General features: G+C 45.2%; 2 protein-coding genes across 7 annotated transcripts in view; both read right to left on the reverse strand.

Moving 5' to 3' along the window:
• tdrd1 (tudor domain containing 1) overlaps window positions 1-3,049 on the reverse strand; it is a 99,445-nt gene extending 96,396 nt beyond the window's left edge. For 3 of the 6 annotated variants that reach the window (XM_014157065.2, XM_014157067.2, XM_014157064.2), the window contains exons 1-2: window positions 2,818-3,048; window positions 2,114-2,271 (exon numbers count right to left, since the gene is read on the reverse strand). In XM_014157065.2, the coding sequence (XP_014012540.2) occupies window positions 2,114-2,271; window positions 2,818-2,873 (214 nt within the window). In that variant the 5' untranslated portion in view covers window positions 2,874-3,048. Of the gene's footprint in view, window positions 1-2,113; window positions 2,272-2,817 lie in introns of all 6 variants that reach the window. The other 3 variants (XM_014157066.2, XM_014157068.2, XM_014157069.2) reach the window with 2 other exon arrangements.
• Window positions 3,050-3,666: 617 nt separating this feature from the next.
• Window positions 3,667-20,272, reverse strand: part of LOC123729045 (extensin-like) — a 28,643-nt gene continuing 12,037 nt past the window's right edge. Inside the window, exons 2-6 of the mRNA XM_045702877.1 lie at window positions 7,547-8,054; window positions 6,939-7,503; window positions 6,823-6,835; window positions 5,577-6,571; window positions 3,667-3,745 (exon numbers count right to left, since the gene is read on the reverse strand). Of these exons, the coding sequence (XP_045558833.1) occupies window positions 3,667-3,745; window positions 5,577-6,571; window positions 6,823-6,835; window positions 6,939-7,503; window positions 7,547-8,054 (2,160 nt within the window). The remainder of the gene's footprint in view (window positions 3,746-5,576; window positions 6,572-6,822; window positions 6,836-6,938; window positions 7,504-7,546; window positions 8,055-20,272) is intronic.

Genomic DNA, 20,272 nt, shown 5'->3' on the forward strand with positions numbered 1-20,272 from the left:
TTACATTGCACACCATGAGGAGCCTGCGTGGCAGGCTGACTACCTGTTACGCTAGGGCAGCAAGAAGCCAAGGTAAGTTGCTAGCTAGCATTAAACTTATCTTAACCTTTTAGGACGCCTCACCAATATCCAATGGTAAAGCGCGGCGCGAAATACAAATACCTCAAAAATGCTATTACTTAAATTTCTCAAACATATGACTATTTTACACCATTTTAAAGACGAGACTCTCGTTAATCTAACCACATTGTCCGATTTCAAAAGGGCTTTACAGCGAAAGCAAAACATTAGATTATGTCAGGAGAGTACCCTGCCAAAAATAATCACACAGCCATTTTCAAAGCAAGCATATATGTCACAAAAAACCAAAACCACAGCTAAATGTAGCACTAACCTTTGATGGTCTTCATCAGATGACACTCCTAGGACATTATGTTATACAATACATACATGTTTTGTTCAATCAAGTTCATATTTATATCAAAAAACAGCTTTTTACATTAGCATGTGATGTTCAGAATTAGCATACCCACCGCAAACTTCCGGTGAATTTACTAAATTACTCACGATAAACGTTCACAAAAAACATAATTATTTTAAGAATTATAGATACAGAACTCCTTTATGCAAACGCTATGTCAGATTTTAAAATAGCTTTTCGGCGAAAGCACATTTTGCTATATTCTGAGTAGATAGCCCGGCCATCACAGGCTAGCTAATTTGACACCCACCAAGTTTGGTGCTCACTAAACTCAGAATTACTATAAGAAAAATTGGATTACCTCTGCTGTTCTTCATCAGAATGCACTCCCAGGACTTCTACTTCAACAACAAATGTTGTTTTGTTTCCAAATAATCCATAGTTACATTCAAACAGCTCCGTTTTGTTCGTGCGTTCAGGTCACTACCCGAAGGGTGACGCGCGAGCGCATTTCGTGACAAAAAATGTCAAAATATTCCATTACCGTACTTCGAAGCATGTCAAACACTGTTTAAAATCCAATTTTTATGCCATTATTCTCGTGAAATAGCGATAATATTCCAACCGGGCGACGTTGTATTCATTCAAAGGCTGAAAGAAAAAAAATGGAGTAGTCTCGTGGACGCACATCTCCAGTCTCACTGTTCCCAGGCTGTCCACAAATTCTCTAACAAATTCTCCTGCTGTTCTTCACCCAGAGACTGCAGACACCCCATTACACTTTCTGGCGCCTTCTGAGAGCCAATGGAAGCCTTAGAAAATGTCACGTTACAGCACAGATGATGTATTTTCGATAGAGATGCTACAGAAGGACAACAAATTGTCAGACAGGGCACTTCCTGTATGGAATCTTCTCAGGTTTTGGCATGCCATATGAGTTCTGTTATACTCACAGACACCATTCAAACAGTTTTAGAAACTGTAGAGTGTGTTCTATCCAAATCTACTAATTATATGCATATTCTAGTTTCTGGGCAGGAGTAGTAACCAGATTAAATCGGGTACGTTATTTATCCGGCCGTGAAAATACTGCCTCCATCCCTAACAGGTTAACCCCTACACTGCTCCAGGGTCACCGCACTGTGGCAATGTCTTGGGCAATGTAACCATTTGTTTTGTTTTTTGCATCTTGCTCATTGTGTTTGTAGTATCTTCTAATTAAATATTGCACATAACCTTTTAGATGAGCTGTATATATAAATCTTATGTACTTTCAGATTATGCTGCATCGAAGAATACCGAACCCAAGGAACCACAGAGCCTAACTTGCTCAAAGAGCGTGAATGGTATGTCCAAATGACTCATCAAATACTGCTTACTTGATCACTTTGACACATTATTGGCACATTTTACCCAGCTGTTGGCTTCCAAGTTGGATAAGCACTGACTCCAGTATTTGTTCTCCATATTATGCCTCTCCATGCTGCTGCTGGGACTTGGTGCAAAAGGTGAAACACATTTTTCCACTATTGCTAACATATTCAGGTGGTGGCACCTGCCCATGATTTGCATGGCCATTATGAATATCAAGCAGCCATTACAGTTAAATAAATCCAGGAGCTGTATTTCAAAATGACATTTTCACTAATCAACTATCATTTGACACATTGCATAGCACATTCATACAAATACCATCCACGTTGGAGCTCGCTAGAGGCCGGTCTGGCGTTGGGCCAGGGGCACTTGGGGTTGCAGTGGCACCTGCTGGGCTGGTTGACGGCCTCCTCAAAGGCATGTTGGGTTGCACTATGTTTTGGAAAGTTCCACGGTTCATGATCATGCTGTCAAACCTAAATCAAAGAGCATATTAAAACAGTCTTAGCTACGTTGTTGAAACATTACCATAATCACTACAACTTTGATTTGGCACTTCGTTTGCGAGCAACCATGTAGCTAGCCAAGTTGTTTGACGAACGACTACTAGCTAGCCAACTGGTGGTGAACGTAGTTATTTTCCTCAGCCTATCATCGTGGCAAGTTAAATGTGCTTTCGAAATATAGCTAGCAAGATGTGTCCCAATATAACTAGCTAGTTAAGTGACCTTGAGTTTGCGCCATATCATTGGAAGACAACTCTTCAATTAGTCTAACTATCTAATCACTAGTTAACTTGCTAGTAAATTAACTATTTAGCCATCTACTGTAACGTTAACTAGTAACGAAATGAACTGGCTAACTCAGCGAGACGCTAGCCGATTATTTTGTAGCTAAACACAAAGGCTGCATAAACACTAATTGAAATATAAGCCATTTATAGTGTAAACTTGAAATACGTGAATTTTTCCAATGAAAACATAATTCCTTCTCCTGTCATTTCGTGCTAAATGTGAATGTACCTGTCTTTGGCTGTCACACGTGGTGTTGTGCCTTCTCGTTTCTGATGTCCACCCATGCGTAGACTAGACAATGTCCACGCGCTGCGCTCCAAAGTTTGCGCGTGCCAAGTTGCTCTTTTTTGTTCTATGTCTATATACCAAAAAATATATATTTATTTGTTTGGTATATACTTTGATGATGCTATTTAGATCATCTATGCACTCTCGAGCCCTTTTGTTAATTAAAGAGGCAGTAGGGTAGACAAATTAATGGTGTTCGTTTTTCAAATGTGTCCTTTATTTAACCTGTCCAGGTGAGATATTTGGGGCGTTCATGTGCTGTCGGAGTTATCGGAAGTTCGTAGTTCTGACTGTGAAGTTTCACCAGAACGACCCTCCAAATTGTAATTTCAAGTGGCAAACTGAGGAAATATTGTTTATGTTCCAATATGCATACTTGTATTTTGTCTAAAGCATATTCATCGGTTGCACCTCTGTCGGTGCACGCGATACAATTGCAATCTGCCGATATAATTGTCAACTATTATTAGAAATCAAGCGATATGAATCAGACAGTGGGGCGCCGCCTGACCCACAAGTTGGTCAGAAGGTTCAAATCAACGTTTCATATCGTGGTGTAGATGTACTGTACTAACAATGACACAATAACGCGAGATCACATTTCCAGCATGCCGACACCCAGACCTCCCTTGCCCGCCATAGGAAGCAAAATGGTAATTGATAAATAATAAGTGAGCATTGCATTGGCACAGCTGGCTAGCTTTACTGGCATTGCTAGCCCGTGGTCCCGTTGCTAGCCATCGGGCCCGTTCCAGGTTGCAGGTCTACACAGGTGCGTTCATTGCAAGGCTACGTACGCTTGCTTTGCAAGCCCACGGGCGCGTCGCTGGTCGGGTGCGTTCCAGTGGTCTTCATTGCTTCATAACTTCTGGGTGTATTATAACGGATACTTAACGGAACAGATTAGCATCATTTGTTCAGATTATTTGATTATTTATTGGCTTCTACTTTTATAGAATTGTTTTACAAATCCCAAATCACTATTGCAGGGCTGACCAACTCTGTTCCTTGAGCTACCACCCTGTAGGTTTTCGCTCCAAACCCAGTAATAACTAACGTGATTCAACTTATCAACCAGTTAGTTAGGAGCGCTAGATAAGGGTTTGAGCAAAAACCTACACTCCCATTCAAACCCAGAGTCCTATACTGAATTTCCCCAGACTTCCAAGACAAGATTTGGAAGGATGGCCACGCGAGGCTAGTGTTTAACATATAACCACATGCTGGTGGTGTTCCTGCCTGATTACCTTGAAGACGTTGCATTTTATCAACTGATGGTTGTGCTCCATGTCATCTACTGTCGGGCATTACATTCCTATATCATAGGATGTGGTTAGCTGATATGTTAAACACCTATCCAAGCTTTGTGAGATCTGACAGGCGTTTGCAATGTAGTCAGGCAGGAATGGCACCCATATGATATAGCGGAGCGGTATAGCAATCTAATGCCCGACTGCACAGTTGATGACCTGACATGCAAATGACGTGCTATGCAACTATTGGTTAATGCAATGCATTATCTGCAATTTGGTCGGGGCCTGGAACATGACCCTCAACTAGCTGAATCAGGAATGTTAGGTTAGGGTTGGACTGAATACCCACAGGACGGTAGATCTCCAGGAAGAGCGTTAGATAGATCTGTTGTAACCTATGTGAGTACTAGGTTGTATTTATTGGTGTGGACCGTAGCAGAATTCCCCTTTTCAATGGAAAACTAAAAACAAGCCTTTCTTATAGGACAAGTTCAGTTAGTCCCTGAGTACTAGGTCATCTAGGTCGGCCATCGTTGCCCGATGGCCGACCCAGATCAAAAGGAATAATGTGATGGACTGGTCGTGGTCTCCCATCTCATCTGTGTGTAGTGTCTTTAGATTGGTCTGTTACACTGGTCACAGCAAGACTCTTTATTGCCACACAATCAGAGTTGGTGGTAATTTCTTTTGGTACAGCATGATAGGCAAAAACTCGCACAAAGTTTTAGTTTGAATTTATTAGTAGACAAGTAGAACATTTTAAGGCCCAGTGTGAATTGCAGTGACTCTTGAATTCCAAGAGACAAAATAATATAGAACAGCAAAAGTACATGAAAAAAACAGACATTAGGTTAGGCTGAGGCTGGAGCTGGAGGTTGGGCTGAGGATGGAGCTGGAGGTTGGGCTGAGGCTGGAGCTGGAGGTTGGCCTGAGGCTGGAGCTGGAGGTTGGGCTGAGGCAGGAGGTTGGGCTGGAGCTGGAGGTTGGGCTGAGTCAGAGCTGGAGGTTGGGCTGGAGCTGGAGGTTGGGCTGAGGCTGGAGGTTGGGCTGAGACTGGAGCTGGAGGTTGGGCTGAGGCTGGAGCTAGAGGTTGGGCTGAGACTGGAGGTTGGGCTGGAGCTGGAGCTGGAGGTTGGGCTGGAGCTGGAGGTTGGGCTGAAGCTGGAGCTGGAGGTTGGGCTGAGGCTGGAGCTGGAGGTTGGGCTGAGGCTGGAGCTGGAGGTTGGGCTGAGGCTGGAGCTGGAGGTTGGGCTGAGGCTGGGGCTGGAGGTTGGGCTGAGGCTGGAGCTGGAGGTTGGGCTGAGGCTGGAGCTGGAGGTTGGGCTGGAGGTTGGGCTGGAAGGCTGGAGGTTGGGCTGAGGCTGGAGCTGGAGGTTGGGCTGAGGCTGGAGCTGGAGGTTGGGCTGGAGCTGGAGGTTGGGCTGAGGCTGGAGCTGGAGGTTGGGCTGAGGCTGGAGGTTGGGCTGAGGCTGGAGGTTGGGCTGAGGGTGGAGGTTGGGCTGAGGATGGAGGTTGGGCTGAGGCAGGAGGTTGGGCTGAGGCAGAAGGTTGGGCTGAGGGTGGAGGTTGGGCTGAGACTGGAGCTGAAGGTTGGGCTGAGGCTGGAGGTGGCTGAGGATGGAGGTTGGGCTGAGGATGGAGGTTGGGCTGAGGCAGGAGGTTGGGCTGAGGGTGGAGGTTGGGCTGAGGGTGGAGGTTGGGCTGAGAATGGAGGTTGGGCTGAGACAGGAGCTTGGGCTGAGGGTGGAGGTTGGGCTGAGGCAGGAGGTTGGGCTGAGGCAGGAGGTTGGGCTGAGGCAGGAGGTTGGGCTGAGGGTGGAGGTTGGGCTGAGGCTGGAGCTGAAGGTTGGGCTGAGGCTGGAGGTGGGCTGAGGATGGAGGTTGGGCTGAGGGTGGAGGTTGGGCTGAGGGTGGAGGTTGGGCTGAGGATGGAGGTTGGGCTGAGGCAGGAGGTTGGGCTGAGGCAGGAGGTTGGGCTGAGCCTGGAGCTGGAGGTTGGGCTGAGGCAGGAGGTTGGGCTGGGGCTGGAGCTGGAGGTTGGGCTGAGGAAGGAGGTTGGGCTGAGGGTGGAGGTTGGGCTGAGGATGGAGGTTGGGCTGATGCAGGAGGTTGGGCTGAGGCAGGTGGTTGGGCTGAGTGTGGAGGTTGGGCTGAGGGTGGAGGTTGGGCTGAGGGTGGAGGTTGGGCTGACGCTGTAGCTGGAGGTTGGGCTGAGGCAGGAGGTTGGGCTGAGGCAGGAGTTTGGGCTGAGGCAGGAGGTTGGGCTGAGGATGGAGGTTGGGCTGAGGCAGGAGTTTGGGGGGGTGGAGGTTGGGCTGAGGCAGGAGGTTGGGCTGAGGGTGGAGGTTGGGCTGAGGGTGGAGGTTGGGCTGAGGCAGGAGGTTGGGCTGAGGGTGGAGGTTGGGCTGAGGCAGGAGGTTGGGCTGACGCAGGAGGTTGGGCTGAGGCAGGAGGTTGGGCTGAGGCTAGAGGTTGGGCTGAGGCTGGAGCTGGAGGTTGGGCTGAGGCTGGAGCTGGAGGTTGGGCTGAGGCTGGAGCTGGAGGTTGGGCTGGAGGTTGGGCTGGAGCTGGAGGTTGGGCTGAGGCTGGAGCTGGAGGTTGGGCTGAGGCTGGAGCTGGAGGTTGGGCTGAAGCTGGAGATGGAGATTGGGCTGAGGCAGGAGGTTGGGCTGAGGATGGAGGTTGGGCTGACGCAGGAGGTTGGGCTGAGGCAGGAGGTTGGGCTGAGGCTGGAGGTTGGGCTGAGGCTGGAGGTTGGGCTGAGGCTGGAGCTGGAGGTTGGGCTGAGGCTGGAGCTGGAGGTTGGGCTGAGGCTGGAGCTGGAGGTTGGGCTGAAGCTGGAGATGGAGATTGGGCTGAGGCTGGAGGTTGGGCTGAGGCTGGAGGTTGGGCTGAGGCTGGAGGTTGGGCTGAGGATGGAGGTTGGGCTGAGGCAGAAGGTTGGGCTGAGGGTGGAGGTTGGGCTGAGACTGGAGCTGAAGGTTGGGCTGAGGCTGGAGGTGGCTGAGGATGGAGGTTGGGCTGAGGATGGAGGTTGGGCTGAGGAGGTTGGGCTGAGGCTGAGGGGGGTGGGCTGAGAATGGAGGTTGGGCTGAGACAGGAGGTTGGGCTGAGGGTGGAGGTTGGGCTGAGGCAGGAGGTTGGGCTGAGGCAGGAGGTTGGGCTGAGGGTGGAGGTTGGGCTGATTGGCTGGAGCTGAAGGTTGGGCTGAGGCTGGAGGTGGGCTGAGGATGGAGGTTGGGCTGAGGCAGGAGGTTGGGCTGAGGGTGGAGGTTGGGCTGAGGGTGGAGGTTGGGCTGAGGCAGGAGGTGGGCTGAGGCAGGAGGTTGGGCTGAGGCAGGAGGTTGGGCTGAGCCTGGAGCTGGAGGTTGGGCTGAGGCAGGAGGTTGGGCTGAGGCAGGAGGTTGGGCTGGGGCTGGAGCTGGAGGTTGGGCTGAGGCAGGAGGTTGGGCTGAGGGTGGAGGTTGGGCTGAGGGTGGAGGTTGGGCTGAGGCAGGAGGTTGGGCTGAGGCAGGTGGTTGGGCTGAGTGTGGAGGTTGGGCTGAGGGTGGAGGTTGGGCTGAGGGTGGAGGTTGGGCTGACGCTGTAGCTGGAGGTTGGGCTGAGGCAGGAGGTTGGGCTGAGGCAGGAGTTTGGGCTGAGGCAGGAGTTTGGGGGGTGGAGGTTGGGCTGAGGATGGAGGTTGGGCTGAGGCAGGAGTTTGGGGGGGTGGAGGTTGGGCTGAGGATGGAGGTTGGGCTGAGGCAGGAGGTTGGGCTGAGGGTGGAGGTTGGGCTGAGGCAGGAGGTTGGGCTGAGGGTGGATGTTGGGCTGAGGCAGGAGATTGGGCTGACGCAGGAGGTTGGGCTGAGGCAGGAGGTTGGGCTGAGGGTGGATGTTGGGCTGAGGCTGGATCTGAAGGTTGGGCTGCACCAGGACCTGTGTCTAATTCCCTAGAGGTTGGTAATAATATATGTATGTACACAGAGTATGATAAACATTAAGGACACCGGCTCTTTCCACGACATAGGTGAATCCAGGTGAAAGCTATGATTCCTTATTGATGTCACTTGTAAATCCACTTCAATCAGTTGAGATGAAGGGGAGGAGACAGGTTAAAGAAGGATTTTTAAGCCTTGAGACAATTGAGACATGGATTGTGTATGTGTGCCATTCAGAGGGTGAATGAACAAGACAAATGATTTAAGTGCCTTTAAATGGGGTATGGTAGTAGGTGCCAGGCGCACTGGTTTCTGTCAGGAACTGCAACGCTGCTGGGTTTTTCACGCTCAAATGTTTCCTGTGTGTATCAAGAATGGCCCACCACCCAAAGGACATCCAGACAATTGTGGAAAGTTTTTGAGTCAACATGGGCCAGCATCCCTGTGGAATGCTTTCGACACCATGCCCTGACGAATTGAGGCTGTTCTGAGGGCAAAAGGGGGGGCGGGGTGCAACTCAATGTTAGGGAAGTGTTCTTAATGTTTTATAAACTCAGTGTTATGTTATGTAGTTACAGTGTGTATGTTTTGGATGTTATGAATGATGCTTGGCTTAGTTCAATACTCAATTCCAGATAAACAACAGTGCACTGCACTTGACTTTGCACAGCAAATGTGTACTGCATGAGTAAAAGAGTAATTGTAGTCAATGACCAGAATCTTTGCTGGTGTAGAAAGAGTCAGTTCAGAATTCGATATTGGGTAAATGTGTGGAAACTCATTTACCACACTACGTAATGAATGAGGTGTTTCAGTGCAGACACTGTATTAAAAACACATGTTTGACGGTATTTATTCCAAATGTATTGTGAATGTAGCCAACAAGTCAACCTATATTTTGTCTTTGATTATGAAGAACAAATACCTTACAATTTATTACTCTGTATTTATTTTCTTCCAGACAATGAACTTCATTATTACTTAGCCACAATGAATTGTTTTTTAATAAAAAGTGTTATTCAACATTGTGTTGGGTGGAATTACATTGATAGATCTAGTGAACATTGGATAAGCAACACTGAACTGCACTGGTTGGGCGTGATGGAGAGAAGTTGTCACTACAAGCCTTACATCAAAGTTGTCTGAAGCTGAATGGAAAGTGCTATGCCCTGACCAGTTATTCAAAAGAAAATCCTCGTGTCTAATTTACATAAGGCTGGTTAACTTACCGTCGTGGACCCAAAACAAACACATTCTTCACATTTATAAACTACCTTTTTAAAGTTTTATTGCAACCATGGTGTTCATTTTTACTGAAGCGTATACAGTATATCAAATAACATGACAATGATCCACATCATATGGGTAAGGACTGTTCTATACCACTTTGCCCAACACTTGATACCCCAGAGGTTGGTATGATTTGTATTATTATGATAGGGCTCTGAAACCCCTAGCGGATTGGCTTCAGACTGAGCATTTCACACTGGAAATAGCTGCCGACAGTGAACTCAAGTTAGGGGTTATATTTAATGTCAGACTGTTCTATACCACTTTGCCCAGCACGTGATACCCCAGAGTTTGTAAATAAAACCTTTAAAGGTTGGTATGATTTTGTAACGCCCTGGCCAGAGAGAGGGGTTTTTTGTTCTTTATTTTGGTTAGGCCAGGGTGTTACATTGGGTGGGCGTTCTATGTTCCTTTTTCTATGTTTTTGTATTTCTTTTTTTGGGGCCGTGTGTGGCTCCCAATCAGGCACAGCTGAAGCTCGTTGTTGCTGATTGGGAGTCACACATAAGGAGCATGTTTTTCCTTTGGGTTTTGTGGGTCATTGTTTCTGTTAGTGTTTGCACCTGACAGGACTGTTGGTTTTCTCTTTTCTTGTTTTTGTATAGTGTTCACGGTGTCCGTTTAAATATTAAATATGATGAACACTAACTCCGCTGCGTTTTGGTCCACTCTCTCTTCAGACAGCCGTTACAGATTTGTATAATTATGATAGGGCTCTGAAACCCATAGCGGATTGGCTTCAGACTGAGCATTTCACACTGGAAATAGCTGCCGACAGTGAACTCAAGTTAGGGGTTATATTTAATGTCAGACTGTTCTATACCACTTTGCCCAGCACGTGATACCCCAGAGGTTGTAAATAAAACCTTTAAAGGTTGGTATGATTTATATTATTATGATAGGGTACTAAAAGCTATAAAAAAAAAAGCTATGGCTTGAAATAATGCTTGAAACGGAGCAAGCCATTCATTCGCCTATATGGAGAACTCATGTAGCACAATGGAACGAGCCACAATTGAAAGTTATGGTGTAGTTTACAATGCACTGCTGGAATGGGTTAAGTGTATATTCGATTCATAAAACTATTTTCATTGATACACTGGGTCACATTTATTTGGATAGTCCGGATTTTTCATCTGTAGATGCTCTACAGACAGTCATACTATTAATAAACTATGTGTTCTGCCCTCACAATGTGTAAGCTACAAAGCTTGGCAGACAGCGTACACTCTTCCAATAAAGAATCAGGGAGACACTGGTACCGTTAAGAATCTTTAGTAGAATATATTTTGTTTGTAAAACTGTAACAGATACAGAAAGGAGAAAATGTATTAGAGAAATTACTATATACATTCACAAAAAATGGATACAAATAAAGAACAGCATTTCTATCATGAGCTAGCAGCAAGAAAATAAGCTGAAAGGAATTTTATAATATCTGTACATTATAGGAACACCTGTAATTACAAAAGTACAATGATTCATGTTTTGCATTAGTTTGAGATTAAGAATCAGTGGTAGACACTTTGTAAGTGGATGAAGAGGTCAACTGTACAAAAGTCATATGCCTGTTTGTTGAAACTATACTTTCAGTTCCTGTTGATACTAAACTCAGCAAAAAAAGAAACGTCCCTTTTTCAGGACCCTGTCTTTCAAAGATAATTCATAAAAATCCAAATAACTTCACAGATCTTCATTGTAAAGGGTTTAAACAATGTTTCCCATGCTTGTTCAATGAACCATAAACAATTAATGAACATGCACCTGTGGAACGATCATTAAGACACTAACAGCTTACAGACGGTAGGCAATTAAGGTCACAGTTATGAAAACTTAGGACACTAAAGAGGCCTTTCTACTGACTCTGAAAAACACCAAAAGAAAGATGCCCAGGGTCCCTGCTCATCTGGGTGAACGTGCCTCAGGCACTCTGCAAGGAGGCATGAGGACTGCAGATGTGGCCAGGGCAATAAATTGCAATGCCCGTACTATGAGAAGCTTAAGACAGCGCTACAGGGAGACAGGACGGACAGCTGATGGTCCTCGCAGTGGCAGACCACGTGTAACGACACCTGCACAGGATCGGTACATCCGAACATCACACCTGCGGGACAGGGACTTTCATAAATTAGGTGCATTACCGCCACCGAACTCATTCGTCTTTCAGTCACCAACGTGGGTATAACCAATGAGGAGATGGTACATGGGTACCTGCTTCTATAAACCAATGAGGAGATGGGAGAGGCAGGTCTTGCAGTGCGATCTGTGTCACAAATAGAACTGACTTCTATTTTAACCCTTGGCAACGCAGACGCTCATTTGGCGCGCGTGAGAAGTGTGGGTGCAATAATTGAATAATATAGATTTCTAAATTTATTTTGCATGTGACGCGAGCGGTGTAGTCAGGGTATTACAGTGAATTAAGATGGAATCTTGACGTAACTTATACGTCCTACAAAGCCAAATTAGGGTTTCCATCAAACAAATTATCTTTGCGGAGCTAATGTGATGTCGTAAAGTAATTGAAATATGTTGCATGAGAAAATGTATTCTGTTTTTGTTAAATGTTGTGGACAGAAAGAGGCTCTATCATTGTGAACTATTAGCTCCCATCAAGATGTATTTTTTCCCTTATGAATTGACGAATGGAATTTATTTGGCGCATGTTAATTTCAAAGTCATGGTCGTTTAATAAGTGTGAAGCAGAGGTTGCTCTTAATAATATAGAGTAATATTGTTTGGGCAGACTACAATGAAGACAATGCCTTTTAATAATTTGAATGGACATATGTTATTAGTTATTAATGGTTTTTGGATAGACTACTAATGCCATGTTTTTAGTCCGCTGGTGAAAGTGAGTCGTGCTTGCTGGGCTATATTGGGCTGTAAGGGATGCAGTAAAGGGAACTGGCCTGGCCATTTTTGTTTGTTTTTGCCATATGGTTTGCAAATACCCACTCACAACACATTTGTTATGAATATTTGTTAGTGGTGTTAATAAACTGAGCAAAAAAAAGAAACGTCCTGTCACTGTCAACTGTGTTTATTTTCAGCAAACGTAACATGTGTAAATATTCAACAACTGAGACATAAACTGAACAAGTTCCACAGACATGTGACTAACAGAAATGGAATAATGTGTCACTGAACAAAGGGGGGGTCAAAATCAAAAGTAACAGTCAGTATCTGGTGTGGCCAACAGCTGCATTAACCTCTATGGGCTAGGTGGGATGCAAGCGTCCCACCCGTGGTGCACTCCATCAACAGCAGGTGCATTTCAAGAGCGGCAAATTTGAATCCAAATAAATGTCAAAATTCAAATTTTTCAAACATACAACTATTTTACACCCTTTGAAAGATAAACATCTCCTTAATCTAACCACGTTTTACGATTTCAAAAAGGTTTTACGGCGAAAGCATAAATTTAGAGTATGTTAGGACAGTGCATTTACAAGAGTTGTGTGTAATGTTTTGTCAATTCAAAGACAGGGTCACCAAAACCATAAAACCAGCTAAAATGATGCACTAACCTTTTACAATCTCCATCAGATGACACTCCTAGGACATTATGTTAGACAATGCATGCATTTTTAGTTCTATCAAGTTCATATTTATATCCAAAAACAGCGTTTTACTATGGCATTGATGTTGAGGAAATCGTTTCCCTCCAATAACCGGCAGTCAAGTCAGCACCACAAATTAAATAATTCAAATTAGAAAACATTGGTAAAATATTATATTGTCATTTAAAGAATTATAGATTTACATCTCTTGAACGCAATCAACTTGCCAGATTTAAAAATAACCTTACTGGGAAATCACACTTTGCAATAATCTGAGCACTGCGCCCAGAAAAATACGCGTTGCGATACAGACTAGACGTCATGTTGGGGAGATCTAAAATCGAAAATACTATGTAAATAATCCATTACCTTTGATTCTCTTCATCAGATGTCACTTCCAGGTATCACAGGTCCATAACGAATGTAGTTTTGTTCAAAAAAGCTCATCATTTATGTTCAAAAATCTCCGTCTTGTTAGCACATGATCTAAGCCCGCCGGACTTCACTTCATGAACGAGGGGAAAAAATATATTTACGTTCGTTCAAACATGTCAAATGTTGTATAGCATAAATCATTAGGGCCTTTTTAACCAGAACATGAATAATATTCAAGGTGGACGAATGCACACTCTTTTATAACGTATTGGAACGAGGGTACCCAACATCAACTCGCGCGCCAGGTGTCTAATGGGCCATCATCGTTCCATGGCTCTTGTTCGGTCAGATCTCCCTCCAGAAGACTCAAAACACTTTGTAAAGGCTGGTGACATCTAGTGGAAGCAATAGGAAGTGCCAAAATATTCCTCAGCCCCTGTGTTTTTCAATGGGATAGGTTTAAAGGTAATACAACACATCAGGTATCCACTTCCTGTCAGAAAATGTCTCAGGGTTTTGCCTGCCAAATGAGTTCTGTTATACTCACAGACACCATTCAAACAGTTTTAGAAACTTTAGAGTGTTTTCTATCCATATATAATAAGTATATGCATATTCTAGTTACTGGGTAGGATTAAATCGGGTACATTTTTTTTATCCAGCCGTGCAAATACTGCCCCCTAGCCCTAACAGGTTTTAAGTACTGCAGTGCATCTCCTCCTCATGGATTGTACCAGATTTGCCAGTTCTTGTTGTGAGATGTTACCCCACTCTTCCACCAAGGCACCTGCAAGTTCCCAGACATTTCTGAGGGGAAGGCCTTAGCCCTCACCCTCCGATCCAACAGGTCCCAGACGTGCTCAAATGGGATTGAGATCCGGGCTCTTCAATGGTCATGGCAGAACACTGACATTCCTGTCTTGCAGGAAATCACGCACAGAACGAGCAGTATGGCTGGTGGCATTGTCATGCTGGAGGGTCTTGTCAGGATGAGCCTGCAGGAAGGATACCACATGAGGGAGGAGGATGTCTTCCCTGTAACTCACAGCGTTGAGATTGCCTGCAATGACAACAAGTTCAGTCCGATGATGCTGTGACACAACGCCCCAGACCATGACGGACCCTCCACCTCCAAATCGATCCCGCTCCAGAGTACAGGCCTCGGTGTAACGCTCATTCTTTCGACGATAAATGCGAATCTGACCATCACCCCTGGTGAGACAAAACCGCGTCTCGTCAGTGAAGAGCACTTTTGCCAGTTCTGTCTGGTCCAGCGACGGTGGGTTTGTGCCCATAGGCAACGTTGTTGCCGGTGTTCTGTTGAGGACCTGCCTTACAACAGGCCTACAAGCCCTCAGTCCAGCCTCTCTCAGCCTATTGCAGACAGTCTGAGCACTGATGGAGGGATTGTGCTTCCCTGGCGTAACTCGGGCAGTTGTTGTTGCCATCCTGTACCTGTCCCACGGGGTGATGTTCGGATGTACCGATCCTGTGCAGGTGTTGTTATACGTGGTCTGCCACTGCGAGGACCATCAGCTGTCTGTCCTGTCTCCCTGGAATGCTTTCCCAACAGTCTTGAAGGAATTTGAACATATTCTGAGCACTTGTTGGCTGCTTTTCTTTCACTCTGCAGTCCAATTTATCCTAAACCATCTCCATTGGGTTGAGGTCGGGAGATTGTGGAGGCCAGGTCATCTGATGCAGTACTCCATTACTCTCCCTCTTGGTCAAATAGCCCTTACACAGCCTGGAGGTGTGTTTTGAGTCATTGTCCTGTTTTAAAAACAAATGATAGTCCCACTAAGTTTAAACCAGATAGGATAACATATCTCTGCAGAATGCTTTGGTAGCCATACTGGTTAAGTGTTCCTTGAATTCTAAATAAATCACAGACTGTGTCACCAGCAAAGCACCCCTGTACCATCACACCTCCTCCTCCATTCTTCACGGTGGTAACCACACATGCGGATATCATCCGTTCACCTACTCTGCGTCTCACAAAGACACGACGGTTGGAACTAAAAATCTCAAATTTGGACTCATCAGACCAAAGGACAGATTTCCACCAGTCTATTGTCCATTGCTCGTGTTTCTTGGCCCAAGCAAGTCTTTTCTTCTAAATTGGTGTCCTTTAGTAGTGGTTTCTTTGCATCAATTCGATCATGAAGGCCTGATTTACGCAGTCTCCTCTGAACAGTTGATGTTGTGTCTGTTACTTGAACTCTGTGAAGTATTTATTTGTCCTGGCATTTAAATCTAATGAACTTATCCTCTGTAGCAGAGGTAACTCTGAGTCTTAATACGGACTTAACAAATAGTGCTATCTTCTGTATACCACCCAAAGAAGACGTGATGAGGAATAAAGTTCCACATAGAAGTGGTTCTTCTTAGAAATTGTTTTATTGATCTTAAATGTATTATTTAAGGTAGGAAAGTTCAGAACATTCAGCCCACCAATCATAACTGTTCATAACAACAGTTTTCCTAATGTAATGAGTACGGTTTCTCCACAGAAAGTTGAAAAGCATCTGGTCTGTCTCTGCTTTTTTTACTGTCAAAATATAAAGATAGAGCAGCGGATGTTATTCTAGAGATACCCTCAGACTTGATTATTACATCTCTTCCTTTTAAAGATAAGTCCTGCTATAGCCATTGATATAGTGTCTTCTGAGTTTTTAGAATAACAGGGTTAAAATGTAGGAAGTCTCTAGACTGCTGATCCTTAGTAATGGTTATGCCTAAATATGTAAGTTCTTCCTTCCCAGGAATACCATAATATGAGGGTGTTACAGTCTTTGACAGCCATGAGTTCACATTTATTAATGTTAAAGACATAGAATCCTTTCCCAAAGCATCTGGTCTATCACATTGATCGATATGGGAATACTAGCTTCTAGCTTAGACAAGCTTCTTTCAGAAAAAGTGTAGCATCGTCAGCCAGCTGGCTTATAATAATTTCTTTACCAGCTATGGATATACCTTTATTTATAGAAACTGTAAGAAGTTGGGTGACTAATAAAAACTGAGACAGTGATTGGTTAGGCAAGGTTGTCCTAAGTCCTCCTCCTTAACTCAAATCTACAGTGCATTCGGGAAGTATTCAGACCCCTTAACTTTTTCCGCATTTTATTACGTTACAGCCTTATTCTAAAATGGATTAAATCAAAAATAAATAATGACAAAGTGAAAACAGGTTTTTAGAAATGTTTGCAAATGTATTAAAAATAAACAACTGAAATACCTTATTTACATAAGTACTATGAGACTTTGCTATGAAACGTGAAGTTGAGCTCAGGTACATCCTCTTTCCATTGAACATCCTTGAAATGTTTCTACAATTTGATTGGAGTCCACCTGTGGTAAAGTCAATTGATTGGACATGATTTGGAAAGGCACACACCTGTCTATAAAAGGTCCACAGTTGATAGTGCATGTCAGAGCAAAAACCAAGCCGTGAGGTCGAAGGAATTGTCCGTAGAGCCCTGTGACAGGATTGTGTCGAAGGCACAGATCTGGGGAAGGGTAGCAAAAAATGTTTGAATCATTGAAGGTCCCCAAGCACACAGTGGCCTCCATCATTCTTAAACGGAAGAAGTTTGGAACCACCAAGACTCTTCCTAGAGCTGGCCGCCCGGTCAAACTGAGCAATCAGGGGAGAAAGGCCTTGGTCAGGGAGGTGACCAAGAACCTGAAGGTCACTCTGACAGAGTTCTAGAGTTCCTCTGTGGAGATGGGAGAACCTTCCAGAAGGACAACCATCTCTGCAGCACTCCACCAATCAGGCCTTTATGGTAGAGTTGTCAGGCGGAAGCCACTTCGACTCTGTCAATCACCACATTCTTATTGGCAGACTCGACAGCCTTGGTTTCTCAAATGATTGCCTCGCCTGGTTTACCAACTACTTCTCTGATAGAGTTCAGTGTGTCAAATCAGAGGGCCTGTTGTCCGGACCTCTGACAGTCTCTATGGGGGTGCCACAGGGTTCAATTCTCGGGCCGACTCTCTTCTCTGTATATCAATGATGTCGCTCTTGCTGCGGGTGATTCTCTGATCCACCTCTACGCAGACGACACCATTCTGTATACTTCTGGCCCCTCTTTGAACACTGTGTTAACTAACCTCCAGACGAGCTTCAATGCCATTCAACTCTCCTTCCGTGGCCTCCAACTGTTCTTAAATGCAAATAAAACTAAATGCATGCTATTCAATCGATCACTGCCCGCACCTGCCCGCCCGTCCAGCATCACTACTCTGGACGGCTCTGACTTAGAATACGTCTACAACTACAAATACCTAGGTGTCTGATTAGACTGTAAAATCTCCTTCCAGACTCACATTAAGCATCTCCAATCCAAAATGAAATCTAGAATCGGCTTCCTATATCGCAACAAAGCATCCTTTACTCATGCTGCCAAACATACCCTCGTAAAACTGACCATCCTACCGATCCTCGACTTCGGCGGTGTCATCTATAAAATAGCCTACAACACTCTACTCAACAAATTGGATGCAGTCTATCACAGTGCCATCCGTTTTGTCACCAAATCCCCATACACTACCCACCACTGCGACCTGTACGCTCTCGTTGGTTGGCCCTCGCTTCATACTCGTCGCCAAACCCACTGGCTACAGGTGATCTACAAGTCTCTGCTAGGTAAAGCCACGCCTTATCTCAGCTCACTGGTCACCATAGCAGCACCCACTCGTAGCACGCGCTCCAGCAGGTGTATCTCACTGGTCACCCCCAAAGCCAATTCCTACTTTGGTCACCTTTCCTTCCAGTTCTCTGCTGCCAATGACTGGAACGAACTGCAAAAATCACTGAAGCTGGAGACTCATATCTCCCTCACTAGCTTTAAGCACCAGCTGTCAGAGCAGCTCACAGATCACTATACCTGTACATAGCCCATCTGTAAACAGCCCATCTATCTACCTCATACCCATACTGTATTTATTTATTTCTCTTGCTCCTTTGCACCCCAGTATCTCTACTTGCATATTCATCTTCTGCACATCAATACATAATCAAGACCAGTCCCCATGCTTGTCTCAGAGCAGCGTGAAACGTTGCTGAAGTAGTTGACCACACGTTGGTAGGCTATTGCTCCAAATCCTATTATAACAATTGGATGACTTTGGGTGTTCCAGTAAGCAACAATGTGTTGCCTTCATTGGTCTATTTTATTCTGAAAAATTTATCTGTAACTCTGCCAAGCCTACAAGGAAGAAACTGACGATACAACAATGTGTAACCGATGTGAAATGGCTAGTTAGTTAGCGGTGGTGCGGGCTAATAGCGTTTCAATCGGGTGACGTCACACGTTTTGAGACCTGAAGTAGTTGTTCCCCTTGCTCTGCAAGGGCCGCGGCTTTTGTGGCGTGATGGGTAACGATGCTTCGTGGGGTGTCAGTTGTTGATGTGTGCAGAGGGTCCTTGGTTCAAGCCCAGGTTAGGGTGAGGAGAGGGACGGAAGCTATACTGTTGCAAATGCAACAATTACATTGATCATCTCAGGTTTTACCGGTGGAAGTGCAACTAAAATGTAGCAGAGATGTACTGTACAGTAGTTGCATTTTGAAAGTATTTTTTATTGTTATTTTATTAACGAAAGCAGAAAGATGTTGACGAACTGATTCTGTGTAAAACTTTAGAGTACTTAAGCATCGGACATTGCAAGTAGGGGGGATTTTCACGCAGTAGCCAGGCTATTAAACTAATCGTTGGATAACAGATCGGCTCTCGGAACTCATTAACACACTTTACTGTGTGTGTGTGTTTCGATTGTTTCTCTCTCTCTCTCTCTCTCTCTCTCTTTCTCTTGACCTCTGAATGCTCGGCTATGAAAAGCCAACTGACATGTACTCCTAAGGTGCTGACCTGATGCACCCTCTATGTTTATATTATTTGACTCTGCTGGTCATCTGTGAATGTTTGAACAGCTTAAAAATGATCTATCCTTTAAGGCCATGTACTCACATAATCTCCAAACAGTTCGGATTTAAGTATAACTTTTCTGTGACTGACGCGTTTAGTGAGAGGTCTTTCTGCCCTCCGATTTCATATTCATTATATCATTCATTATATAAATAGGCACATGTGCACCTTCATCAGATGAACCGCAAGATGTCGGCAAAAGCGATTTAATCCATGAATGCATTAGATATTCTGTGTTTCTATTTACAATAGTGATAGACAGCTGGAGGCATTTTGTTTTTCACAAGCATGGTTTCAGAGTACTTAAGCATCGAATACATTGCAAGTTTGCCCATTTTGGCCTTTAGGCTACCCTTTACAATAGGACTAATATATTATTGAATTCAATAAAAAATAAAAATAAAATAAAATGTATATGTTTATTAAGTAGAGTAATTTGGAGTCACACTCAAAATTAAAGTGGAAAACCACACTACAGGCTGATCCAACTTTGATGTAATGTCCTTAAAACAAGTCAAAATGAGGCTCAGTAGTGTGTGTGGCCTCCACGTGCCTGTATGACCTCCCTACAATGCCTGGGCATGCTCCTGATGAGGTGGCGGATGGTCTCCTGAGGGATCTCCTCCCAGGCCTGGACTAAAGCATCCGCCAACTCCTGGACAGTCTGTGGTGCAACGTGGCGTTGGTGGATGGAGCGAGACATGATGTCACAGATGTGCTCAATTGGATTCAGGTCTGGGGAATGGGCGGGCCAGTCCATAGCATCAATGCCTTCCTCTTGCAGGAACTGCTGACACACTCCAGCCACATGAGGTCTAGCATTGTCTTGCATTAGGAGGAAACCAGGGCCAACCGCACCAGCATATGGTCTCACAAGGGGTCTGAGGATCTCATCTCGGTACCTAATGGCAGTCAGGCTACCTCTGGCGAGCACATGGAGGGCTGTGCGGCCCCCCAAAGAAATGCCACCCCACACCATGACTGACCCACCGCCAAACCGGTCATGCTGGAGGATGTTGCAGGCAGCAGAACGTTCTCCACGGCATCTCCAGACTCTGT

Source organism: Salmo salar, chromosome ssa19 (assembly GCF_905237065.1).
Source record: "Salmo salar chromosome ssa19, Ssal_v3.1, whole genome shotgun sequence".
Taxonomy (NCBI): domain Eukaryota; kingdom Metazoa; phylum Chordata; class Actinopteri; order Salmoniformes; family Salmonidae; genus Salmo; species Salmo salar.